The 23,647-nt window shown below is 35.4% G+C and overlaps 3 protein-coding genes across 7 annotated transcripts; 1 reads left to right on the top strand and 2 right to left on the bottom strand.

Moving 5' to 3' along the window:
* The first annotated feature begins 780 nt into the window (after positions 1-780).
* Positions 781-13,730, top strand: OVA5 (Lysyl-tRNA synthetase, class II). 4 transcript variants are annotated; one of them, XM_088120489.1, is made up of 14 exons: positions 781-1,127; positions 1,235-1,453; positions 1,791-1,902; positions 2,642-2,750; positions 3,405-3,462; positions 4,322-4,390; positions 5,539-5,646; positions 6,368-6,460; positions 6,566-6,670; positions 7,318-7,524; positions 7,930-8,024; positions 8,716-8,806; positions 8,984-9,009; positions 9,109-11,088. In XM_088120489.1, exons 1-13 carry the CDS (start codon positions 852-854, stop codon positions 8,993-8,995), a joined length of 1,554 nt encoding a protein of 517 aa, XP_087976615.1. In that variant the 5' UTR covers positions 781-851; the 3' UTR covers positions 8,996-9,009; positions 9,109-11,088. The 4 variants fall into 4 exon arrangements, with proteins under 4 accessions (XP_087976615.1, XP_087976614.1, XP_087976613.1 ...); XM_022298122.2 differs by lacking the exons at positions 8,984-9,009; positions 9,109-11,088 and adding exons at positions 12,396-12,572; positions 13,282-13,730 and having other exon boundaries at positions 784-1,127; XM_088120488.1 differs by lacking the exons at positions 8,984-9,009; positions 9,109-11,088 and adding an exon at positions 12,369-12,500.
* Positions 13,731-13,991: 261 nt separating this feature from the next.
* Positions 13,992-19,042, bottom strand: ZKT (protein containing PDZ domain, a K-box domain, and a TPR region). The gene is made up of 7 exons (XM_022298123.2): positions 18,572-19,042; positions 17,623-17,729; positions 17,336-17,430; positions 14,969-15,045; positions 14,761-14,881; positions 14,467-14,526; positions 13,992-14,369 (listed from the first exon to the last, which is right to left on the bottom strand). The coding sequence occupies exons 1-7, from the start codon at positions 18,967-18,969 to the stop codon at positions 14,232-14,234; spliced, it is 996 nt and encodes a 331-aa protein (XP_022153815.1). The 5' UTR covers positions 18,970-19,042; the 3' UTR covers positions 13,992-14,231.
* A 574-nt stretch (positions 19,043-19,616) lies between these two features.
* On the bottom strand, positions 19,617-22,506 carry MED21 (mediator 21). Of its 2 annotated transcripts, XM_022298038.2 has the most exons (5): positions 22,255-22,505; positions 21,404-21,627; positions 20,295-20,372; positions 20,152-20,203; positions 19,617-19,852 (listed from the first exon to the last, which is right to left on the bottom strand). In XM_022298038.2, exons 2-5 carry the CDS (start codon positions 21,611-21,613, stop codon positions 19,776-19,778), a joined length of 417 nt encoding a protein of 138 aa, XP_022153730.1. In that variant the 5' UTR covers positions 21,614-21,627; positions 22,255-22,505; the 3' UTR covers positions 19,617-19,775. The 2 variants fall into 2 exon arrangements, with proteins under 2 accessions (XP_022153730.1, XP_087976621.1); XM_088120495.1 differs by lacking the exon at positions 19,617-19,852 and having other exon boundaries at positions 19,932-20,203; positions 22,255-22,506.
* Between the last annotated feature and the right edge of the window lie 1,141 nt (positions 22,507-23,647).

The following is a 23,647-nucleotide window of genomic DNA, read 5'->3' as shown; positions in this document are numbered from 1 at the left end:
TTAAAATTAATCATGGTCATCTCTATGTCTTTTTTTCTTTTTTTTTTATAACTTAACATATCGTCTCTAGAGACGACATGTGAGGTCCCAAAAGGCAGCGGCGATGGTTCTATAATCATGTTGTAAAACTAAAATTATTAAAAAAAAAAAGAAAAAACAGAAACAAAAATAAGAAAATAAAGGAACATCTCATCATTTACTTACCAAAGGCGGCGGCGGCTGGACGGAGCAGTGATCGGCGACGACGACTGGACGGAACGGTGACTGGCGACGATGACTGGATGTTGGCGGCGATTTGGGCGAGAGAGAGAATGGAGCGGTGGTGGGGCAGATAAGTTAGGGGTTTTAAAAGGTCGTCTCTTCAAGAGACGACCAAGGTGCCAGGTGGCGCCCATGCATAATTGGTCGTCTCTAGCGGGATTTCAAAAAATCCTGCTCAAGAGACGTCATGTTGAGTAATTTAAAAAAAAAAAAGAAAACAGCATGGTCCTGCCACGCTGTTTAAAAAGCGGAGACCAAGCGTTATTTAAAAAAAAAAATTGTTTGTTGGTAGACGACCCACTGATGCCAGTTCAACCTATGAATTTCAAAGCATTATTTTGATAAATAATATGAGGAATGACATATTTTGGTAAATACTTTTAAAATTAACATTATTAAAAAAAAAAAAATCCCCCCAACCCCACCCAAATTTCTAAAAAAGAAAAACTTTCGGGTATAGAAACGACAATTTCCCAATTTCACTCCACTTCTTAAAATTACGAATTACCTAGTGGATAAAGGGCTAATTTGAGTGTGTTTCCTTTGACACCCAGGAAGAGGAAGTGAGAGGTGCAAGACGAGTCAGGCTAATGGAAGCGTTGAAGCTCTATGGAACAATATGGTCCCAGCCATTGTTGAAGCACCTCATTCGCTTAGCTTCTTCCTCTTCCACAATCACCGCTCTCACTCCCAAAACTTATTGTTCTACCCTTTTCCTTCGCCGCTGTTCTTCCACCGCAATCTCCACTGGTGGAGACGGAAAGGTTAAGCTCTCCGGACGCAACCGTCGTTCTTCATCCTCCAATGCATCGTCCCCATCTTCTACGTCTGATCGGGAGGCGGTTCGTGCAATCCGCTTAAAGAAGGTTCTGCTCAAACCACTTAGAAATGCACTATACTCCAACTCCACCCCTTCCCCAACTCTCTTATTTCTGGACTTGCTTGAATGTGTTGGGCATTCATGTGGTGTTAGGTTGAAGAATTGAGGAGCAGAGGCTTGGAACCTTATGCGTATGAGTGGGACAGGTCACATACTGCTGCTCAGCTTCAAGAGTTATATAAACATCTAGGCAATGGTGAAGAGTCTAATAGCGACACTGACTGCGTGTCAATAGCTGGAAGAATTGTGGCTCGCAGAGCGTTTGGAAAACTTGCATTTCTGACATTAAGAGATGATTCCGGTACAATTCAGGTTAGTGAACTCGCTTGCTTCCATGGACAAACGTATACATATATGCACGCTATTACTTCGCAAGTCTCTGCTAAGATTGGTGAAGCCCTATGGAGTGCATATAATATTGTTTCTTGTTCGAGGTAGTAGAGTATTTTTAAGAATGGGATAATTATGTATTTGATGTTAGATGGTGGTGAACATGATTGGGAGATATTTGACGTTTGGTCTGTTTTATTTTGTTCTCTACTTATATTCACGATCTATATACAAGGTGCTGTTGTGAAGAGTCTTATACTACTGCTCTTCTAAGCACGGGCCATGTAATCAACATAATTGATTGGACTTTTGGTTTCAGCTTTACTGTGAGAAGGAAAGGCTCATAAACGATCAGTTTGATCAGCTAAAAAATATTGTTGATATTGGTGATATTCTTGGTGCTCGAGGTTCAATTAAGCGAACTGAGAAAGGCAAGTTCTCGTGTTGTTGTTTCTTAATGTTTAGATCACATATATCTGTTGGCAGGAAAGACTTTCCGTAGTTGTCTTCTGGAAGGTAGAGCTTTAGAAGTTAAATCCTCATTGAAAGTAGCTACTACTAACAAGAAGTACATTTTTGTATAAATCTAATTGAAATTAGGACAGAACCTCAAGTATTAATATTGTCCTAATCAGTCTGTTGCACATGAAATTGCCAAAAAATTTAATTATTTTATGTTTTTCAAAAAAGATAAAAATAGATTGATTTAAAAGTTTGACATCTAGGATTTGGGACGTGTAACAATTACTTTCCTTTACATTGATCTTTTATGAAGATTGGAGGGTGAATTGTTTGTTATATTATTTTGTCATTTCTTCAGGGCATGGGAATCAGAAAGAACCTCTTTATGCACGTTTTTCTTTACCCACACTAGTAAGACAGTGGTGTCCTGAGACCACAGTTAATGGCATCGCATATTGTACATAGAATAATAAGAGAGAAAAATATTGGCATGAATTTTGCATATTTATTTTTTAAGGTAAAAGTTATTGAGAAAGTATATAATTTAGGCATGGTGTGCAAATTTTGAATTCTAAAGTTAGTTACATATTTTTTGGAAAAAAAAAATTATGTATCAATCCTCTATATTCCTTTGTGGATCTAAACTGCCTTTTTAATTAAGCATGTTGATTTGTTGTGTTTTAATTGTTTATCCTTCATTTTCTCCAGGGGAACTTTCTGTTTGTGTGAATTCTTTTGCAATCCTGACGAAGTCATTACTTCCACTTCCTGACAAATATCATGGTTTAACTGATGTTGATAAGCGCTACCGCCAACGGTAATTTTGGTCCTCTTCTTTTCTTTTCTATTTCAAAGGCTTTTGTTGTAAGAGTTGTGAAAATCATCTTTTGATGATGTACTTGATTGTCCATTTTTCAGGAGTTCATATCCGACATGAATCACATGATCTTATTATATTTTTCCTATGCATTAAGAAAATGCATACAATTTAACGTGAACATTTATTTCAATTGCTTGTTGCCAAGGAGAAAAGCACTCAAAATTTTCTGCCAAGAGATTGGCCTGGTTTTTATATCATCAATAAACTGAAGGTTATTGATAGCAATTCGCAAAAATGGAATACGATTTTTTTTAGGGGTTTTTTTTTCTTTTTTGGGTGAAAACCCTCATTGATCAGGATGAATATCAGGCCTTCCCCTTTCTTAAAAAACCTTAGAATGTCTTTGAAAATCAAGTTGGCTTCGAGGGATTTTTCATCTCCTTCTTTAGTTTTCCTCTCCTTTTGAATATATTATCATTTACATATGAAAAAAAATATCTATCTGTTTCACATGTAATTTTCATTCTCTAGATATCTTTTCAATCTTATGAAGACATTGCACTTCAAATGTTTAATGTACATTTAAAATATGCTTAAGCTCACTAATGTATTTTTCATAGTTGACGTCATATTGATGTATTTCACTTTCAGATACATAGATATGATTGCAAATCCCGAAGTAGCAGATACATTCCGGAAAAGAGCAAAGGTGATGTAGGCTTACTTAGCTAAATAATTCTCAATACTTCAAGTATCCTTGATGCTTTTTTAACCCTTAGTAAATTGTGACGTTTTTTTTTAACCCTTCTAATTTAGTAGTATTACTTCCAAGAAGAGAAATGAAAGTTGAAAACCAACTTCAGGTTTCTTTTATTGGTAAGAAACTAACTTTCTCTTTTCTTTTTTTTTGAACAAGATGTGAACTTCTCATTGATTAATGAAAAGGAACTAAATTGTTCAAAAGATACAATCTCCCAAAGGGAGAGAAAGAAGAGACTAACTTTCAATAAGCTCTCTCCTGTCAAGATGGAGATGTGACTGAAAATGTGTGTGCTTTGTTCTCTGTGTTTGTGTATGTTTTAAATAAATAAATTTATCGTATGAACATCTATCAGACTTGCTTTGAGGCTTGATTGTATGGACATGGCATGCATGTAGACAATGTAATCAAATATAGGTTGATCATATTTTATTTTTCTTTTTCAATGTACTGTACAGATACTTTGGTTCACGTTAAAAACAAATAATCGGACCACACTCAAATTCTTTTTCCAATGTTTACAAATTACTACCAAACATTTTAACATATTGCAGATTTTCAGTCAGTTCTCACACCTACAAAGTTTTCTCATGTTTCCTTGTTTTTTGAAAACGTGTCTTCAAATCACCAAAAGGGATCATAAGATTTGTAATTACTCTCCTTTTTTGTATCAATTTTATTGTAAATTTCATTTATCAATGAAATTGAGTTTCTTATTGAAAAAAAAAAAAGAAAAGAAGGGAAAAGAAAAACAATAATGCCAGGTTCTCTAATACTTTGAACTCCTTGCTCTCCCCTATTTGTATAGATAATATCAGAGATCCGGAAGACTGTGGAATCATTAGGTTTTGTCGAAGTCGAGACTCCAGTCCTACAGGTTTGTGAATATTCTCACAGCTTCATTTAAATATTATATCTAATTTAATAGACTTTTTTTTTCTTCTAATGAAGATTAATTTACACGTTTGAAAATTATTAATCATTCTAATTCCATTGACGTGGCTCCAAATTTCCTTTCTTCCTCGAACTTCTGAAATCTCCTTTGCTTGCTTGTTTGCATCCATGAACTATTTTTGCTTTAGTTGATGAGATTTATATTGTGTATGTTCACATATTCAGAATCCAAATTTCACTAAGATTAATATTCGTGTATTCCTCTTTATGATCCAAGTATTTTTGGGTTTATTCACTTGGACGTTAGCTCTTTTTGTCTGTATTGCCTTGATTTTGTTATTTCATTCTTCTTAATGAAAGTTTCTTTTCTCATTCAAAAATAATAGAAGTAAATTGGACTTGGACTTGTATATGCCAATGGATTGCTACTCATTTTGGACATTGACTTTTTTGTAAAGCATAACAATCTCCACCCTCGCTCTCTCTCCCTCTTGGTGATCGACAAAGTGCTCCTCCTTTTAGGGAATATTTTATGATAATAACTATCCCCTCCAGGTAGCCTATCCTATCAATTTGTAAAATGAATATCGTCCTATAGCTACTTTTTCTTTCCTTCTTTTTGAGCATTTTTGGAGATCCGGCCTTTTATTTCTGCAAGTTCCCTCTAAATTGTATTATAGTACTGTCTATGAACACGTTTTGATTTGACAGCTTGCAATTTGACAGAAGGCTGGCAAATTATCTTATGGCTGGCCTGAACTATATTGCCATCTTGCCTCTGAGAAATAGGAAATGCTTGATAAACTTGTATTTTAGAGGAACTCCCGAAGTTAACATTTCTACATCTTTCTGTGTTAAACCTTATATCAAATATAACTTGCAAGACTGGTGCAAATTACATTGCTATTATTTGAGCCAGTTGATTACAGAGGAATAAAATTGGTCAAATTTGTAGCTATCAAATTGTCCCATCTGCTTGATCCTGACTGTCACAATGTTGAGAAGCATTTTTTAATTATGGATGAATTTGTTAGTTGTCGCCTTCTTCTATGTATTACTTAATTATAAATTGAAGTGCCCAAATATAGTTATTACCTGGTACTTGATTTTTGATTTGTTTAAATCAACTAGGGAGCAGCTGGGGGAGCAGAAGCAAGGCCTTTTGTTACATACCACAATTCCCTTGGGAGGGATCTGTATTTAAGAATAGCTACTGAGCTCCACTTGAAGAGAATGCTAGTGAGTTATTGATATTCTAATCCTTTTATGTGGTTGTAAAGAATGAAATTACAGATCCCCTTTTTTCATTACTAAAATTTCTGGTTCTCAAGATTTTTGCAAACATTAATCATTAATTGAAGATGTTGCTTGTTTTTTCCCTTTTTAGTTCCTTCAGCATTCTTGGGGCTGTTCTCATTGCGTTCCATATATTCATCTGCAAGCGTCCAGGAATAATTATTGATGGAAGTTTCATTCTATCTTCTTTCCTTGTTTACTTTAATCCTGCCAAGTTCTGCAGAAACTTGAATGCAGTGACATGACATTCATCATATGCCTTGTATGTCATTATTATTAATATATAAATAATGTTCGAAAAAAAAAAAAGCATACTGAGTAATGTATGACTGTGCTTGATGTTCCAAAGGTGTGGGTACTATTAAAAACTTTTTGTTTTGTTTTTTTTTGAGAGAGGAACATCCTAATCTCGTTGTGGGTATTATAAATTGACTTTCAAAGAACTAATACCATGCTAGGCTTCATGTTCTCTGTTTCTGTTGTAGCTATCCAGAAAAAGTTTGTTCTTCGCACACATTTATGCCTTTTTCTCCTAATGCTAGTTATGATGTCGTTACTTTTTTCTTCATTTGGATTCTTGATATAACCCTTTCTTTTATCAACACACACAAACTTGTATGTTTAAGATTTACAATATTCTGAATATATTGTTTGTGGATGACAGGTTGGTGGTTTTGAGAAAGTATATGAAATTGGACGCATATTCAGAAATGAAGGAATTTCAACTCGTCATAATCCTGAATTTACTTCTATTGAGGTAACCTTTCTTTTGATCATTCTTTGCTTCCGTCAATGTGGAAACACTTTGAAGATGCATCTTGAAAATGGAGCTCTAATCAGTATTTTATAGTTTGATCAATAGATATATGAAGCATATTCAGATTATCAGAGTATGATGAACATGGCTGAAGAAATTGTTACTCGTTGTGCTTTTGCCATTCATGGGAAACTTTCTATTGATTACCAGGTACGTTCAGTTCAACTTTGAACATTCTAGTTTCTCTCCATGTGTATTGTATGCAAATTTTCTTGTTTGCTTTATTTTGTAAAATGAAAACTTGGTATTTAACCAGTTTTGAAGTTTTTCTAAAACAATCAAAGAAAAATTTGAAAGGCCTTTCAAATGGTAAAAGAGAATTTTGTAGATCAATGTTATAAAAATTCTTTTGGAACTTTGGCTTGAAAGGAATAGAACATTCCAAGAACTTTTTCCAGATGATCGTATTTTTTGGCAGAGGGTCAATGGTTAGCTTCAACATGGAGCTCAACCTCCTATTGTAAGGTTTTTCATAATTATCCTCTTTTAGTTATTGATGCCAATTGGGGAATGCTTTTATGTAAGCTGCCAGACGAGTTGTGAGAATGCCTTATCCTCTCTTTTGTACTCTTTCATTTTTTTATGGAGGTTTCTTATTAGAAAGAACTGGTTTTAAAGTTTTTCGGAGAACTGGATATGGAAAAATCCTTGTTGCTTCTCATTTTTCTCATTGGAGCATATAAACCTATCTATCTGATCAGTTGTAGAAGGATGCTCAAATTTACAGAACATTCTATCTGGACACTGCCAATTATATGAATGACCTTATACAGTGGTTATTCCATACATCTTTGTAGGGAGTTGAAATATGCCTGGAAAGGCCTTGGAGGAGAGAAACAATGCACAACCTTGTCAAAGAAACCACTGGGATTGATTTAAATGAGTTTAGAAATGACCTTAAAGTTGCCAAAGAAGTTGCTTTGAAGACCATTGGGGATACACTTGATAATAAGGACAAAACTTCTATTGGAGCTAGCCAATCAATTGGGCACCTTCTGTCTGAGGTTATGCTCCATCTCTACCTAGGAAGCTTACCTTTATGCTTGATATTCTGTTAGAATATGTTAGTCAACTCTTGAAACTTTATGGATGCAATTAGTCCACTTTGTTAGGATTCATTTGTTGTCATTTTCTAACTTCTCCACTTTGCAGCCTGCCAATGGGCGTCAATAATTCTATTTCTTTTTGTAATAGTTTAAAATTTTATCTGATAAATTGGAGGATTTTCTTGTTTTTCCTTTTGTCTTTTGGCCTATATTCTTTTAATTGGAAGCCTTTCTTGTATCTATTTAGTTTGGGCTCTCTTTTGGCCTTGTTCATCCTTTGCTATAATGAAATAGTTTTATATCATAGAAAAAAGTTGTCTTTGTTTAATCCAATCCTTATGGATTTGCATATTATGTGTCCAGATTTTTGAGCTTATTGTAGAACCGAAGCTCCTTCAACCCACATTTGTTCTGGATTATCCGGTTGAGATATCTCCTCTGGCTAAACCTCATAGAAGGTATTAAGGCCACATGGTGGTGTATCTATGTTTTTAACTTCGTGTTTCATGTAATCATAATGTATTGAGATATCGGAAGGTTAGCAATATTCCAATCTGAGCTCTGAGCTTATACTCTTGAAAGTGTATTTGCTTTTCTATTTCTTACCTAGCCAAGTGGTTCATATACTGACAGATTCTAGAGAATCAGTGTCATGTGTAAATGTAGATGCTGAAACTGTTTTGGGTATGCTATACGTGCATCAATGTCAAAACTTTCCATTTCGTTGGTATCAAAGAATCAAGTTTTGGGGCAAGAAAACTGATCACCAATTTCTATTTTATAAGCATTTTTATACAAACAACTGTTTTTTTTTAATAGGAAACATAAGCATTCCTATTGAAAATAAAAAACAAGGTTTGTGGTACAATAAGATATCTGATCCTGAAGGGTAAAACATAAAGGCATATTTTAGAATTCCTTTAGGAATCCACAAGGATGCCAAAAATTGAGCTATGGGGCATAACAAATTTATTTTACACCCTAAAACATTCAATCATTTCCCTCTTTCCTCAATTGTTGAAGGATGACCGTGAACACGATCAACTGTTTGAATGTTTTTATTCTCTCTTTGTTTAACTTGTATAATTTTTCTTTCTTCCTCCCCGGGGGCAGGGTGTTTAATAATTTCCACTTTTTCTTCTGTATTAGACATGCAGGGTTGACAGAAAGGTTCGAACTTTTCATTTGTGGTCGTGAGCTGGCCAATGCATTTTCTGAATTGACCGATCCTATTGATCAGGTAAGAGATAATTGAGTCAATCTGTTGGATTTAGTGGTTTTTATAAGCAATGTCAGAAGCGTATGCACGGTGAAACTTTTTACTGTTTAAAGTTGGAGTGCAGTAGTTGAGAGCCCTTGCATGTTAACGTTGGCTCAAGTACTCTACTATCAATTTGAATTCTTTTTCTTCTTTCAGCCGGAAACCTAATTATTTCGCAGATGGTAAGAAGTTTCCTTCAATTTGAATTTAAGGGACAAGTTTTTTCCATTGGTATAAGCCCCTTCCATCTTCCATCCACTTGTTTTCAAACTTGAACGTAGGGATGATCATCGATCGGGGTCGGTTTTCGGTTTTGACTGAAATTTTCCCAGAGCTTGAAATCGAAGACGAAGAACTTGGAACTCAAAATCGAAGGAAGAACAGTGATAAGAATTCCACACAAAAACTCGAAGGACGAAGGGAGATTCGACACATGAGCCACGAATAAATACAGAACCAGAGAGGCAAGGGAGATGGGCGGCCAACCGAAGGGAGATGGAGCATGAATAACTGAAGAAGATTGGGAGGGTAGGGCAGCTAGAACCCGAGAAACCAGACAGACAGAGGCGAGAGTAGAATCTTTGCAATGAAGAGAGAAATATGAGAAGATAAGCGAAAGAAAAGGGTGAGAGGGAGAGAATCGTGCTAAAAGGAAAGAAAGAAAAAAATCACGCTAAAAAAAAAAGAAACAGCGAGGAGAGAGAATAGCTTAGAGTGGGAATAGGGTAGGAAAATTTATATATATAAAAAAGAGAAAACTACTGTCATTTCCAAGAAACCAGCGTCTGGTTTCTTGGAACTGCTGCTATTTCGCAAAACTGATTCCGATGACTTGTCAATTAAATCAACCGACGGATGTTAGTTTGGTTGGTTTTGTTGGTCAGATCGATTTTTTTCTATACTTGATCACCCCTACTTGAATGCCGCCTGAACATCCTTAGTACAAAAGTTTGTAGGCTAATATGATTGAATGTATGTTTGTGGTACATTAATTGTCTAGTCCCCTTAAAAGTAATCCATCCTAGACACCAGGAATCTATTCTGACAGCATAAAATCACTTTGTCATGCTAGTTTGACCTTGTTAAACTAGCATTCACGAGGGGAGGAACAAATACCCCACATTCCTCGATTAAATTATAGAAAAATCTCAGACTTAGTCATTAGTGGACTAGCCTCAGAAGACTTCTAGAGGCCTCACAATGTTAAAATCCCATGGTTGTGGCACTCAAAAGGCTTATCCATGACTGGTAAACTTATTCTAGAAGTTGGTAAGTCCATGCCAACTTTGAAAGAAAGGAACTGGTCGCAAAGTGTTTTGCAGCCAACCAGAGACTTCCAGGGACTCATATCTCTTATTGTTTTCTTGGCAGTAGACCAACCTCCTCTCTACCCGGTACTTTCTTGAAATAAGAGAATATCATGAAGGGTGACTTACATGGGGAAAATGCCAAATCAATTTGGAGACCAATGTATGATTCTCCCTACCATCTTCCTTTTGATTAGAAACCTCCTTCCATTCCACCAAATGCCTTCCGGTGTTGAGACCTTCCCTAGCCTGGAGAAAGCTCCTAGTCCTCATCTTTTCAAGAATCTTAGCATCAGTCAAGTTGGAAGATAATTCTTATGGTTGGGCAGGCTATCTATTATTTTCCAAGCTTCGCAAATTCAAATCTGCTCTTAAACAATGGCACTATCAGAATGATCAAAGAAAGAAGGCTGGGGAAGTTAAAGCTCATCGAGGTAGTTTCCAGATTTATGGTTTGAAAGGAACCATCAGGTATTCAAGGATTCTCGTAGTTCAGCCTTAGAGTGTTTCAATTATGCCAGATACAAAGCTTTTCATTGGTGTGGTCTTTCTTATGTTTTCTCATACTTTTCTCCTCATATGATTTGTACGAATAGGGAGGCCTTTATAACTCTTTTTTAGTTTTGTTGTCCTTTTTATTTTTCAGTTTTCACTCCCTTGGGAGTTTGTATCCTTGAACAATTTTGTTCCTTTTCATCTGAAAAGTTCGTATCTTGTGGGAAAAAAAAAGAATCTTAGCTTTCTTTTTAATAAGAAACCTGACATTGTATTTTGATCAAAAAAAAGAAAGAAACAACCTGAGGCAGGGGAAGAGAGAACCCCCTTCCCTATCAGAGCTATTACAAGAAGATCTTCCAACCTCTGCCTAGTCCGTAGGGGAGAGCTTATAGGTTGTCTTGGTTTTTGAATATATTGTCTCTGTTTCTTATCAAAAAGAAAAAAAAAAAAAAAGAAGACCTTCCAACCTTGGAGGATCATGGAGAGAGAATAATTACAAAAGAATTTGTTATAGTGGCACCACCAAGAAGTATAATAAACTATACATTACTCCAAAATAACTAAATTGGTAGACTAATCTTCAAAAAGATATGCAATTCCTTTCCAACCCAAGACCCCACAACCACACCCTAGATGCACATTTCCCCTAAATTCTGGCTTTGTTTTTAAACATTTATCAAACTTGAAAAAGGGTCAAAAGAAATGGTTCGACCCTCTTATTTTGATTTCTCGAACCGGGGTCTTTAGTCTTTTGATTAGAGTAGGGGTCTCGAGGGAGCAAAGCGTACCGCCTTGCCATAGTCGCGGGGTCTTTAGGGTATAGGGTTTATGTTTTCTCATACTTTGTGTCACTAGGCAAAAAGTACTAAACTAAGTTACAGATTAAAGAGTCTCAAAAGAGAGAAGGAAATTAGCATGAGCTATATAATTCACATCTTAGGCTTTATTGATAGGCTAAAAGGTTGAGTGGTTTCATCTCAGGCACCAATATTCTCTATTTTCTTAATTGTAAGCCGTGGGAAAATTCATAGCTTTTAGGAGATTAAGGCATGGGGATATATTTTCCCCCTTTCTCTTTCTATAGGTGGGAGATGTTTTAAGTCAAATGATCAATTTTAGCACTGAGAGAGGTATTCTTGGAAGAAGGAGTGATTGATAGCTTGTTTTGCAGAGACGACCAAGGAGTGATTGATAACTTCTTCTCAGTCTTTATATTGTTTGAGTTGGCCTCTGGGCTGAGGATAAATTTGGAGAAATCTATGTTTTGTGGAATTAATAAAGCTTTTGATAGGATCAAAGAGGTGGCTGAAGCTATAGGGGACGATATAGCTCTTCAGATTCCTGTGTGTTACTTGGATATGCTTCTCTTGTATAACAAAGAGGTCTGACTTTAGGAAATAGGTTGAGGAAATGCTATTTAGTAAGAAATAAGGCTAGAGATGTGAAAGAAATTTAGTTTCTCCAAAAGAGACAAATTAACTCTAAATCTTGCAATGTTATCTATTCCAGTCTATATGACGTGGAAGATATTTTTAAATGACTTGGTTGAAAAATCAAGAGACTTTCTAATTCTGAGGACCATCTATCACATCATATGAAAACAAAAAGAATTAGAAAATATGAGATTACTTTGTTGGAAAATCGAAAGGCTTATCCAAAATCTGAATATTGAAATCATTAAAAAATTAATAGAAAAGTTGAAATATAACAAGGCCGGTTCTATAATAATTGGAAAGATTGTCATTTAAAAAAAAAATTGGCAGAGAGGACGATTTGAAGAGCAGATTAGGCAACACAATGAGAAGCGTGATGCAGCTGTTTCTGGACCAGACTCCGTAGGTGGCAATCACAAAAAAGACGAGGATAACTCTTATGAAGTGACACTTGATGATGACTTTCTTACAGCTCTGGAGTATGGAATGCCACCTGCTTCGGGACTGGTATGGTTATCTGTTGTCTGTCCACTTTTCTTTATCTCTTTTTGGACATCTTCAATAAGACTGCTAGTGTAACTCTAGCTCTTTATCCTTTTGACATTGAATAATCACAGCGAAAATAGATTTGGAAAGTGGCTAATGAAAGTATCTCAAATAGCTATTTCTTAGCTGCTCTGAAATTTTCTCATATGCAAATTTCTAATGACCAGTTGCTGAAGTCTCTCTCAGATGCAGCAGGTGTATAAAATTTTCAAGTGCATAATTACAAAATAATAAAATTGTTAATCTGTACACCACATTTGGGACTGATATTTGAGCAGTAGTGAAATTGACAGATATTTTGATGATAGGATTAGTGTATATATGAAAAAAATGTCACATTACCAAAATCTAGGGGATTATTGGAATTTAAAAATAAAACTTCTATGTTGCATTTGCATCATTTTATTTGCTTTATTTTTACTTGTAGTTTGTCAAAGATGTAATAAAAGATAGTTAAAAGGAGACTTTTTAAATTGGTCTTATACTATGATAATTTTATATTCACATAATACTATGAAAAGGTATATCTTTCTTGAGGTAAACATTAAACACTCAAATAGTGGTTGGTATAGAGAAATATGGAACATATCATGGATCTTTTCTTTTACTTGGATGTTTAGTATCCTTTTTCTTTACTGTAACTAAACTGATGAACGAATTCAACTTTCAGGGGATTGGAATTGACAGATTAGTAATGCTTCTGACAAATTCTGCAAGCATTCGAGATGTAATTGCTTTTCCAGTGCTTAAAATTCAGCAGTAATGTCAGGACAAGTGGCCTGGGAGAGTCTCAATGTCTGTACCTAAATTCCAAGTTTTGTTGGCTAGCAGGAGCAGTTATTAAAAGGCCTTTCAAGTTTATGCATCTGGCTGTGCTACTTGAGGCCTGCCGTCCAGTTCTATTAGTTATTTATTGTTGTAAAATTTCCCTTTAGGTTCTTTAATGTATCGTTATGACAAGGGCGTTAAGCATGGATTGAATTGAGATTAGAAATAACAGAACTGATGTAGGAATAAATTCTTGTTATTTAAAAGCTCTAGATGATTGGGGGTGGACGAATTGGACTTCAACGAGGACTGCTACATCTGATTGACAATATCTTTCTGGAACTTATTGCATGTAACCTAGTCAGAATTTACTTATTTTTAATTGTTGGATTGAATTCATGACGTTGCATTGGAAGTCTAAATATAGCAAGATTTGTCATGGAGCTTTGCTTTTGGAGGATTGTGCGATCTTGCTCGGCAATTGTAAGCAGAATTATGTTCGACAGTGAGGGAAGTTGTGTTCTTAGTTGTCAATTCGGTACTTTTATAATGTGAATGAAGTTTCAGCTTCCAATCAGATGGCTATCTCGGGACTAATTAGACACAAACAGCTTTCTTGCAACAGTTTTTCATTGTGCATATCGTTAACAGAACGCACAAATAAAGATTTTGAGAACGAATTACATTGAAATTCTTATGTTACCCATCTAAAAGCCAAAGCCAGAAGCTTTTTGAATACTTGTCTCTTCAGGGACATCTAATAAAATTGGAACGATACAAAGAAGCTTTTTGAATACTTGACACACGAATTTGGATTGTTTTATAAAAGGTTGCTATAGACGAGTTTGTTTATTATTTATTGAAGCCGAATAGCGATTTAATGGCATTGATGGCATTCTCATTGATAAACGACTCGTCAAACCTTTTCACAAGAGGCTCAAATTCCTCCGATGTCCTCAAGGTTGATAGGTCAGGATCCGTCCGAACTCTCTGGCAAACATTACGAGCAATAATTTCACAACTTCCACATATATAGTCTAAGGTATGTAATACTTATTTGAATATCAAAACCTGAAGTGGCTGTTACCTTGAAATCTTCGAATCCTGCTTCCAAGGCATCTTCAAGGGCGGATAGCCCAGCTTTCAACTGTTCCAAAATTATAAAAGGACACTGATCAGTTACCCCATTTTGTGTAATTCTGACCAGGAACTTGGAAATTGTTCACAAACAAACGGACCTAGAGAAAGTATAATAAGCTAAGTTTCAGATGGACCACGTCGTGACAATTTTAGTTGTTTTCCAAACAGACTCTGCATCTAATCAAGTACCATACAACTGCGTACAGATCATTATTTTTATATATTAAAGCAAAAGCATTACCTGATTTAGTTGGGAATAACAGCATGCAACATTGTAACTGGCAACTGAAGCTTCGTCTGGAGCTGGTTTTGATCCCAACACTGACTCGAATTTCTCTAATGCTTCCTCATATTTAGCATTCCTTGAGGAGGGGAAAAAACAAAAAGAAAGGTTACAATTTAAAAGTAAACAATACAGGTAGAGGACAAATTGGATAAGTAGCACATACTTGTAGAGCTGTAGTCCTTCGCGTAGGTCATTTTCTCTGCGTGCTTTCTGCTCCTTCATCCTCGAGGCATTTTGCAACTGTAACAATTACACCTATAATAGGTAAACAATATAGAAAAATTTTTAAATGCATTTTTCTTCTTTTTCAGTACTGTTCTGTAGTTATTGCTGGTTTGAACTCTTTAGCAGCATAACGTGGACTGTTTTTAGATAAGAAAATGAACGGCAGGGTGAGGGTGTAGGCTGAGAGTGCATCTGAAGTCCACAGCTAAGGAGATAAACCTTTGGTTTCCAAAGTAGAAGATAAAAGGGACTGGCTAAAACTTTTCGACGTCAACAACCTAATAGTCATTCCAATCTGATAACCATATTACATAAAAGAGGCATGGTACGACACTTTCAACCAACTCCCATCTCTCATAAAGAAGTCAAACCATACCATATGTCCTACAAATGAAAAAAAGAAAACAAAAAGAAGTTGATTGACAACTTTTTTTTTAGAACAAGAAACTATTTCATTGATATATGAAATATGATAACAAAAGGGCCCCAAATTGGGCTACAAAAAAGCTCTCCAATTAGATAAGAGAGAGGCAAAACTACCGTGATGAAATATAGGGGAGCATTTACACCAAGATATCACCAAGAAAATTATGGAATCAAATAAGAGATGTGGGGGACGCTCCTTATCTTGGAAGATTCTTTGATTTCTTTCCAACCAAATCGTCCAAAGAAACGCCCGAACAAAATGAAGTCATAGTCAAAGTTTCTTCTTTTTTAAGGGGTGGCCGGTTAGGGTATAGTCCAGAAGCATCGATAAATCGGTAGGTAAAGCCATCGACCATCCAAAAAGAGAAAGGAGCTTTTGCTAATAACTTCAGGCTAAATCACAAGAGACAAACACATGGCCACTAGATTCGCCATGTTTTTTGCATAAAGTGCACCAGTGGGGAGAAATATTCATGAAGGGCATACGTCTTTGGAGTTTTTCCTGTGTATTGATAGCATTGACAAAACTAGCCTTCATTTCAAGAGAAAGGCCTGCAATTAGGGGAGCATCTCTTATGCGGTTACACCACAAACTGCAAATACATGATTGTGAGGCCCTAATTCTTGATTGGAGAGGACGCCAAAGGCCTCTGCCCCTCCATCCCTTGGATAGATAAATAGGGAGGGCAGGGCTTTTTTTTTATTTCTTATTTTTTTCATGTCAAAAAGTTACAAAGATTTTTTATTGAACAATGAAAATAGAAGGTGAGTGCATAATTGAATTCATCAAGTCATAATCGAAGCCTACTGGTCTACTGGGATGCTCCAACTACATACATCATTGCATTTCCACTTGAAATCTTTATCGTGACATAAACAACTCATCTTGCCTTGACCTTCTCTTGAATTCTCAAAACTTGCAAACAACTTGATCTCCCTTCAACACTTTGAGCGAAATGCAGCAAAAGGAAGGAATTTTTATTTGGTTAAAAAAATGTATTACATCCAAAATAATACAAACATAAGACTAACAGGATAAGAAATCCTTCAACATGGAGCCAAGGTATTTACTAAGAGGCTCTCCAATTGGCTAGAAGTAAAATGAAGAATAGTTAAAAAAATATATTAGATTTCAAAAGCCCATATAGAGACCCAAAACACAATAAAACTCTACATAAAGGCTCTCTAACTAAATATACTTTTCTTAAAAATCCCCCACCCCCAAAACTACGTTCTAAGTTACGAGAAATAGGCTAGTTAGTTTATACCTTCCCATTAATTATTGAGGAAAAAACCTATGAAATTTCGTGTAAGAGTAGCACCACAACTGGGGCAAACCCACATGTAGACCAGTGGGGGACTGGAACACCGTATGCTATTATGAAATGTCAAAAACAAGATTCACATAGTCTTACTTCAAAGAAGCCGGAAGCTGCCACGACTATGGTTGTAGACCCATGATTTTGGTTACTTCCCTCTAGAAGATCACCATCAAGGTTCTAGCTGAATGACTTGAAATTTTTGACCTTGATTATTGATGATTCTCAATCGGCATTTATGGAAGGTTGTTAAATTCTCGACAGTTTTCTAGCTTTGCAGTAGTATTGGAATGGAAGCTCAAGAAAAAGAAGTTCATTTATCTTGAAATCAGATTACTAGGCGGCAAGAAAATGGATATCTTACTTTATTGCACACTACTTACTGGCCAAGCTGGGAAAAATCCTACGAAGTATGCACACTATTTACTGGCCAAACTGAGAAAAATCTTTCAGAAAGGAGGCAAGAGAACGAAGATCTTACATTATATGATATTATAGCTGCTAGTAAACGGAGATCTTACATTATATGATATTATAGCTGCTAGTAAAAATTCACTTACTTGGATTTCTCTCACTTTATTACTGACTACGCCCGAGTTTCTTTCCGCTCTGATTATCTCCTTTTCCGTTAACTCACCAAAACTATCTGTTTTTCCTGGAAAACAATCACAAACAAGGGTCATATTCATAGAAAAGTTACAGTATTTTGTTAATAAGGGAACTCTTATATATACAGGTCATCAGCCATTTTTAAGATAAGAAATCAAGTCGTCGGTTATTTTGATTTGTTAATATTTTTTTGTACTTCTGTTCATAATTGATGTGTTGAGTATGGTTAATAACTAACCATATCTCTTCTGCATTTTCATGAGTAATGGACCAATTCTTTGCCGAATTGTATACATTGTCCTTCCGTATTCTGCAGCAGGCCATATTTCTGTCCCAAACACTGCACTGCATTGATGTAACTATTTTGTTCATCATACTCAACCATGGAAGAAAAGCTGCAAATGTTTCTGCTAGGAATTTTCTTTACACATTTTCATTCTAAGATAAATCAAGTCTGTTGGAGATGTGTAGAAATCATGGAGCCTAGATGTTTTCTTTTTCTTTTCTTCTTTTAACTTCCCTTTGGAAAAAATACACAAGAAGAAGAACAAGGCGAAATTTATCAGCAGACAGCATTATAGTTCACCCTTGACTAAAGCAGTTGAGTCGATTGAAATCCTAGCGTCAAGGAAAAACACATTACAAATTCATGGAGTCTAGATGTTTTCATTCCTTTTCCCATCATACTTTCTTTAGGAAAAAATACACGAAAACAAGAAGACAAAATTCATCAGCATCATAATTCACCGTTGCCTTAAGCAGTTGAGTCACTTAATACCCTAGCGTGTTGTGACCATACAATCAAATCTGTTGGTGTAGACCAGTATGAGATGGCGTTCATGTTTTCTTATTGTCTCATCCAGGCGCCATGTGCTGTAATCTAATCTTTGACTACCAAAGAAGGAGTCAGGTACGGAGTTTAAAGAGAATGTTATGCATTGACCATGCATCTACCATCTGGAAAGTTGTACAGATAATGCAGGTATAGAGAGGAAGCAGTAGGATGTGAAGAAGCAAGCCACATGCTATCGTTCTCAGTTCACAATTTAATTTGGTAGGCGTGCGAATAAATTGAGAGGTCAATTGTTGATGATTTGATGATAGTGAGCAAGTTTGATGGTGCATAGGTTGGAATGAAAAGGAAAGATAGGAAGGAGGAAAAGAATAGAGAAAAAGACAGAGAATACCTGGTAGCAATAACTTTATCCCCGACGGTGAACAATCCAGTTTTGTCAGCAGAGCCACCGGGTGCAATGGCGTCGATATAAGTTCCGCCGTCTCGGCCCTTGGCAAACTTCAACCCATAAGGCTGCTCCAGTTCCACTTGGTACTCTTCATAAGGTTGATCGGCATCGGCATCGGCATCTCCGAGTCCAGTATCGCTTTTGGATTCTATATCGGACGCCCTGACAATGAAAGCTGAGGATCTAAGGGAACGAGGGTGAGGAGTGGAGGAGGAGGAGGAGGAGAAAGTGAGATGAAAGTGAGCGTTGGAGGGAAAGAGTTTGGGAGTGAAGGAAGAGCAAAATTTGGGAAGTGGCTGGGAAGAGGAGCTCAAGGTGGGTGCCGGTGGAGCTAAAGACATTCTGAGTTGCTCCTTGGAGTTGGAGGTTTTGGAAGGAACTTGTTTTCTTCGGATTTCTTTGGCCGTAAATTAATTGTAATAACAGAATCGGATTGCGATTGCGATTGCAGGCACCACATTCTTCGTACTTCGTACAGCCACACACTCTCTCGCCAGCTACACCTATCACCTTTCACCTATCCATCCTTTTTTTTTTTTTTTTAAATAATCAACTTTAGAAATACTACCGAGTGAAAATCTAATTAAAAATCTAAATCAATTTCTTATTGGAATTAATATTGTTCTATATATATATATATTAGATGGTTCATTTCTCCAAAAATTAATAAAATTTAGCCCAAAGACTAAAGCAAAACTTTTAAAATTCACAGTTGACACAAATGAGATTCCAAGTACACCATTCATTATTTAACTTAATTATTTTTAAAGGTTAATTTCTCTTATTTTCCTTATATTGTTTTCATGTCCTAGTTTTTTAGACTAAATTAATTTGTCATTCCAATATCATGAATTCTATCCTAAAATAGATATATGTACACCCTGAATTCGTAAATAATATATCTTGAAAATAATTTTAGAAACAGGAAAAAAAAAAACTATTTTTCAGAGAACTTCAAGCATTCTCTGGTAGGCGGAAGCTAAAGAGAGAGATATAAGGGTTGCGCATTATAATTTATAATTTATAATCTGTCCAAATGCTGAGGGAAATGGACATAGAAAGTGCTGCAGAAAATGAATACATCTGCTCTAAGTTCCATTATGTTACAGGAGAGGAATACATTTGAGCTATTTAAAACTACAATCGTTCAATCTGCTTTCTTCAAGTTTAAGCAATTATCAGCCACTTGGCTGAAAAGCTCCTGAACCTGTTTTAATTCCTTCTCTGCAACAAACGATTCCATTGAGATTGTAAATGGTGTATAGCCATGCCAAAATATCAGTATATTCAACAGAAGAGAAGGTGAGCAATTTAGAGTTTAAATTAATTGAATCATTGTAAGTTGCAAACCAGACAATGATCTAATCAACTTATGTGAGTTCGGACCAAAATGAAACCATAGACAGTAACAATCTCCAAAAGGAAATAGTTTTTTTCGTATGCTTTTGAGGTCATGGTGGACCCAAAATTTGCAACTAGGCATGTTGTAAATATATAAAGGGCGAGAAGAAGACGAGATACACCTGCAGCTTCCAACTGCTTTTGAAGTTCTTGGCCTACAGCATCGTTCTCAGCCTGGATAACAAGTTTCAAACTCACTGAGAACTAAATATTACAGGAACTCTGGTCTTATATCAACATCAGAGTATTGGAAGAAGATTTATACCTGTAGTTCTGCAATCCTTTTCAACTGTTCTTCTTCACCTCCATCAGATAGAGGCAATGCTGCGACCAATACATCAAACTGTGCCAAAAAAAAAATTATATATATATGTATATACACACACAACAATAAGAATAATAAAAAGGGAACATATATTCAATTGGATTGCATTTAAATGAAGCATGGTCCATTCTCTTATACCTCAATTCATTGTACTTTCAACCCCATCGCTAGAAACTTATTAAAATGAAAATTATCTCAGCAAATTTTCTAAATAAAAAATGATTCAGATTTCAGTCGAATAATGGGTTGAATTGCAGATTCCCATACATCAACCCAAACAATAGTTCTTAAAAGCAGGCTAAACATATCAGGCAGTTAAAAGCAGAGAATAATTTTTAAAAATTTTATAATATTTTGGCTTATTGCCGATTCAAGAACCCACAGCTGCCCAAGTAGTATCTGAAGTTGGAAGGAAAAACTAAATTGTTTTTAGTTGGAGAAGGAAAAAGTAAATCGGAGTTTCGAATACCAAATTTGCTTCCTTTGATGTATATATCGTATATATCGTATATCATAGCATTATAATGTGTACGCATCTCAAAGAAGTAGCAGCAAATCTGTTGCTTGATATGTTACTACCCCATCAAGAATGCAGTAAAATTTAAGAGAGCTGAAAAGCAGGTAATGACAATCCTGTATCATCCTCAGAAAAAACAGGTTGAGACTTGGCATTAACCAGATCCACCAAACGAGCATTCAAGGATGAGTGATTTTTGCCGCTTCCAACCGCAACACAAGGGTGCTTCAAGCAGGTAGTTGATTGTTGGTTACTTATTGGTAGATAAAATGCATATCAAGTTAATCTATGGTACTGACATTTAAAAAAATGGCAGTATTAATTTTCCCCAAGAGGGAGAGGCATATACTTTTCTTGATATTTCGACCCATCAAGAAGCAACTAACAAGAGGCACATGCATCACAATCTCATATTTTCTACCCAAAGATACAAACAGGAACCCATGAATATCAAGTATCAACAGGGAAAAAGATTACAGATTGTGCATGAGCAACATCAAACAATTCAATCCCACCGAATAATAATTTACACCTGCTTAGCAGCTTTGACCAAAGCGGCACTCATAAGCTTGGGCTGCTCTGCGATGTTTGCACTGTCCTCTGTAGGTTCCTGAGACGGTGGTTCAGGATAATTTGAGGATAAACGAACTGGAGGAGCGTCTCTTTGTAATGTCCCAAATGTGTTGAAAGCTAAAGCTGCAATTGTGTTAACTTGTTCCTGTAGTTGGGAAATTATGTCCATCTTGAACCTTATCCCTAAGAAGAATGGTCCAAAAGATGATTCAGCAAACAATATACATATCACGTCAATTAAAATCAGCATCTCGTAACTGATTGAGTGAGAATGCAACCCATTTCATTCAGTATAATCCAGAACAAGTCTGTAATAACATCGAAGGCTTGGTAAGAAAATTTTATACTCCTAAGACTTCGCATCCGAATGTAATTGTTGAGAAACAACGTCATAGAGGAAAAACAACCAATTCAAAAGAAGAAAAATCGAACGAGATACCCTGGAACCCTAGTTCTCGACTCGATTTATTACGATTAAAAACACTACGAAATGCGGATATATGTTTGAGGGATCTAATCAGGATATTGTGTTTGGTTGGTAAAGTAAATGATGAGATAACATCAAATCCATGAAAACAATCGAAATTGAATGACGTACTTGTAAGATATTTAATTTATTTATCAAATGACGGATAAACCAATTCCCGTTCTCAAAACCCTTGGAAGACCAGCTGAGTTCGATTAGTCCATCGAGAAAAATTCCAGAACAATGTATAATTAATAACAGAAACTGAAAGGCAACTTGGTTTCATCATACGATGCTGACAATCAGCACACGTTACATGGTTATCATTTATGAAGATTACTTACGATGGGATGAGCGTGAAAGAGAGATCACTGTTTGGGCGGAGACAACCGATGCGATGCCGGTGCCGACGAAGCAAACCCAGCAAGTCGGCGAGAGATGGTGGCTGCCTGGTGGAGCGGATAAGTGGTGGCGAGTTGGTAGCGCGACGGGCGGCGAGGTAGCAGTAAAAGGGATGGATGGGTGTACGGTTTGCCGTGCCGTCGCTGCTGTAAGGCGCTGAGTAATATTCTTAAAAGATCAAGTAGTTAAGAATCAATCTGAAAAATGATTTTTATCGCAAAAAAAACCCCGAAAAATGATTTTAGGTTTTTCACTTTCAAAGAGAGTGATTTGAAATAAATTACATTAAATTTCTTCGGATGTTGCTTGAAAAGAAAAAAAATTACTGATTTAAGTTTTTAATCTAATTTTATTTATTATAAATTAAAATATAACAAGATTAAATAGGAAATTTATTTTGAAATTATATGAAATCCTACCAAATTTGATTATTATGATCCAAAATTTTTTTTAATGTAAATATAAGATTTCAAATCATTCAAAATTACATGGTACCGAGTAATAGAATTCATTTGAAATCTGTAATGATATTGAATTTCTTTAAATAATTAATATTTTAAAAAAATTATAACTTAGTGATCTAACCTAATAAAATTTTTACTATCTAAAAAAAATGATAATATTTATAATAGGTTCATTTTAAGCTTTCCAATAATATTGACAATTCACATGTGGAACTAGCTTGATTAAAAAAAGGAGAAATTTAACTATAATGGGTAAATAATATTTGCATCTCATAGATTTAAATCTTTACTTCTAATTTCATATATTGAAGAGTGTATGGACGGTTGATGAGATGTTCGACTACGCTAAGAATGAGAAAATATATATGTGGACACAATATTCTACAATTTATTCTCTTATATGTTTCCCACGTATTTCTAATGAAATTGTGCATCGTTCTAAAAAAATTAAATGTTTGGTTGATTTAAAAAAAAAGTTGTTTGAATTGGTACAACTTTTATAAAGTTAACCGATGCTTTATGTCAATTCGAGAGCATAGTATCAATGATTCAATTCCCACTCCTACAATAGTTTAATAAAAATAATGTCATTATTTATCAAAAAGATAACTTTAATCCGACATTTGATGTTCATGAATTTATAAATGAATTTTTTCAATCCTCCGAATCGTAAGTATTAATCGATCTAAACATAGGTACTTTTCAAATTAACATTTATGGGTATAGTTGAAGGTATGAATATATATACCATAAACATTATAAATTGAAACTTGTAAAATTTATTCATAAAAATAAGAATAATCCAACCATGGGCGGAAACTCAATGTTGGTCTTTTTGACTCATATTTAATGAGTCTAAGTTTTGTGTATT

The sequence above is a fragment of the Momordica charantia genome (genome assembly GCF_013281855.1).
Source record: "Momordica charantia cultivar OHB3-1 chromosome 2 unlocalized genomic scaffold, Mcharantia_2.0 BLBB01000002.1, whole genome shotgun sequence".
NCBI classification, from domain to species: domain Eukaryota; kingdom Viridiplantae; phylum Streptophyta; class Magnoliopsida; order Cucurbitales; family Cucurbitaceae; genus Momordica; species Momordica charantia.
The sequence above is the reverse complement of the archived record's forward strand: the minus strand, read 5'-3'. Positions and strand labels throughout refer to the sequence as shown.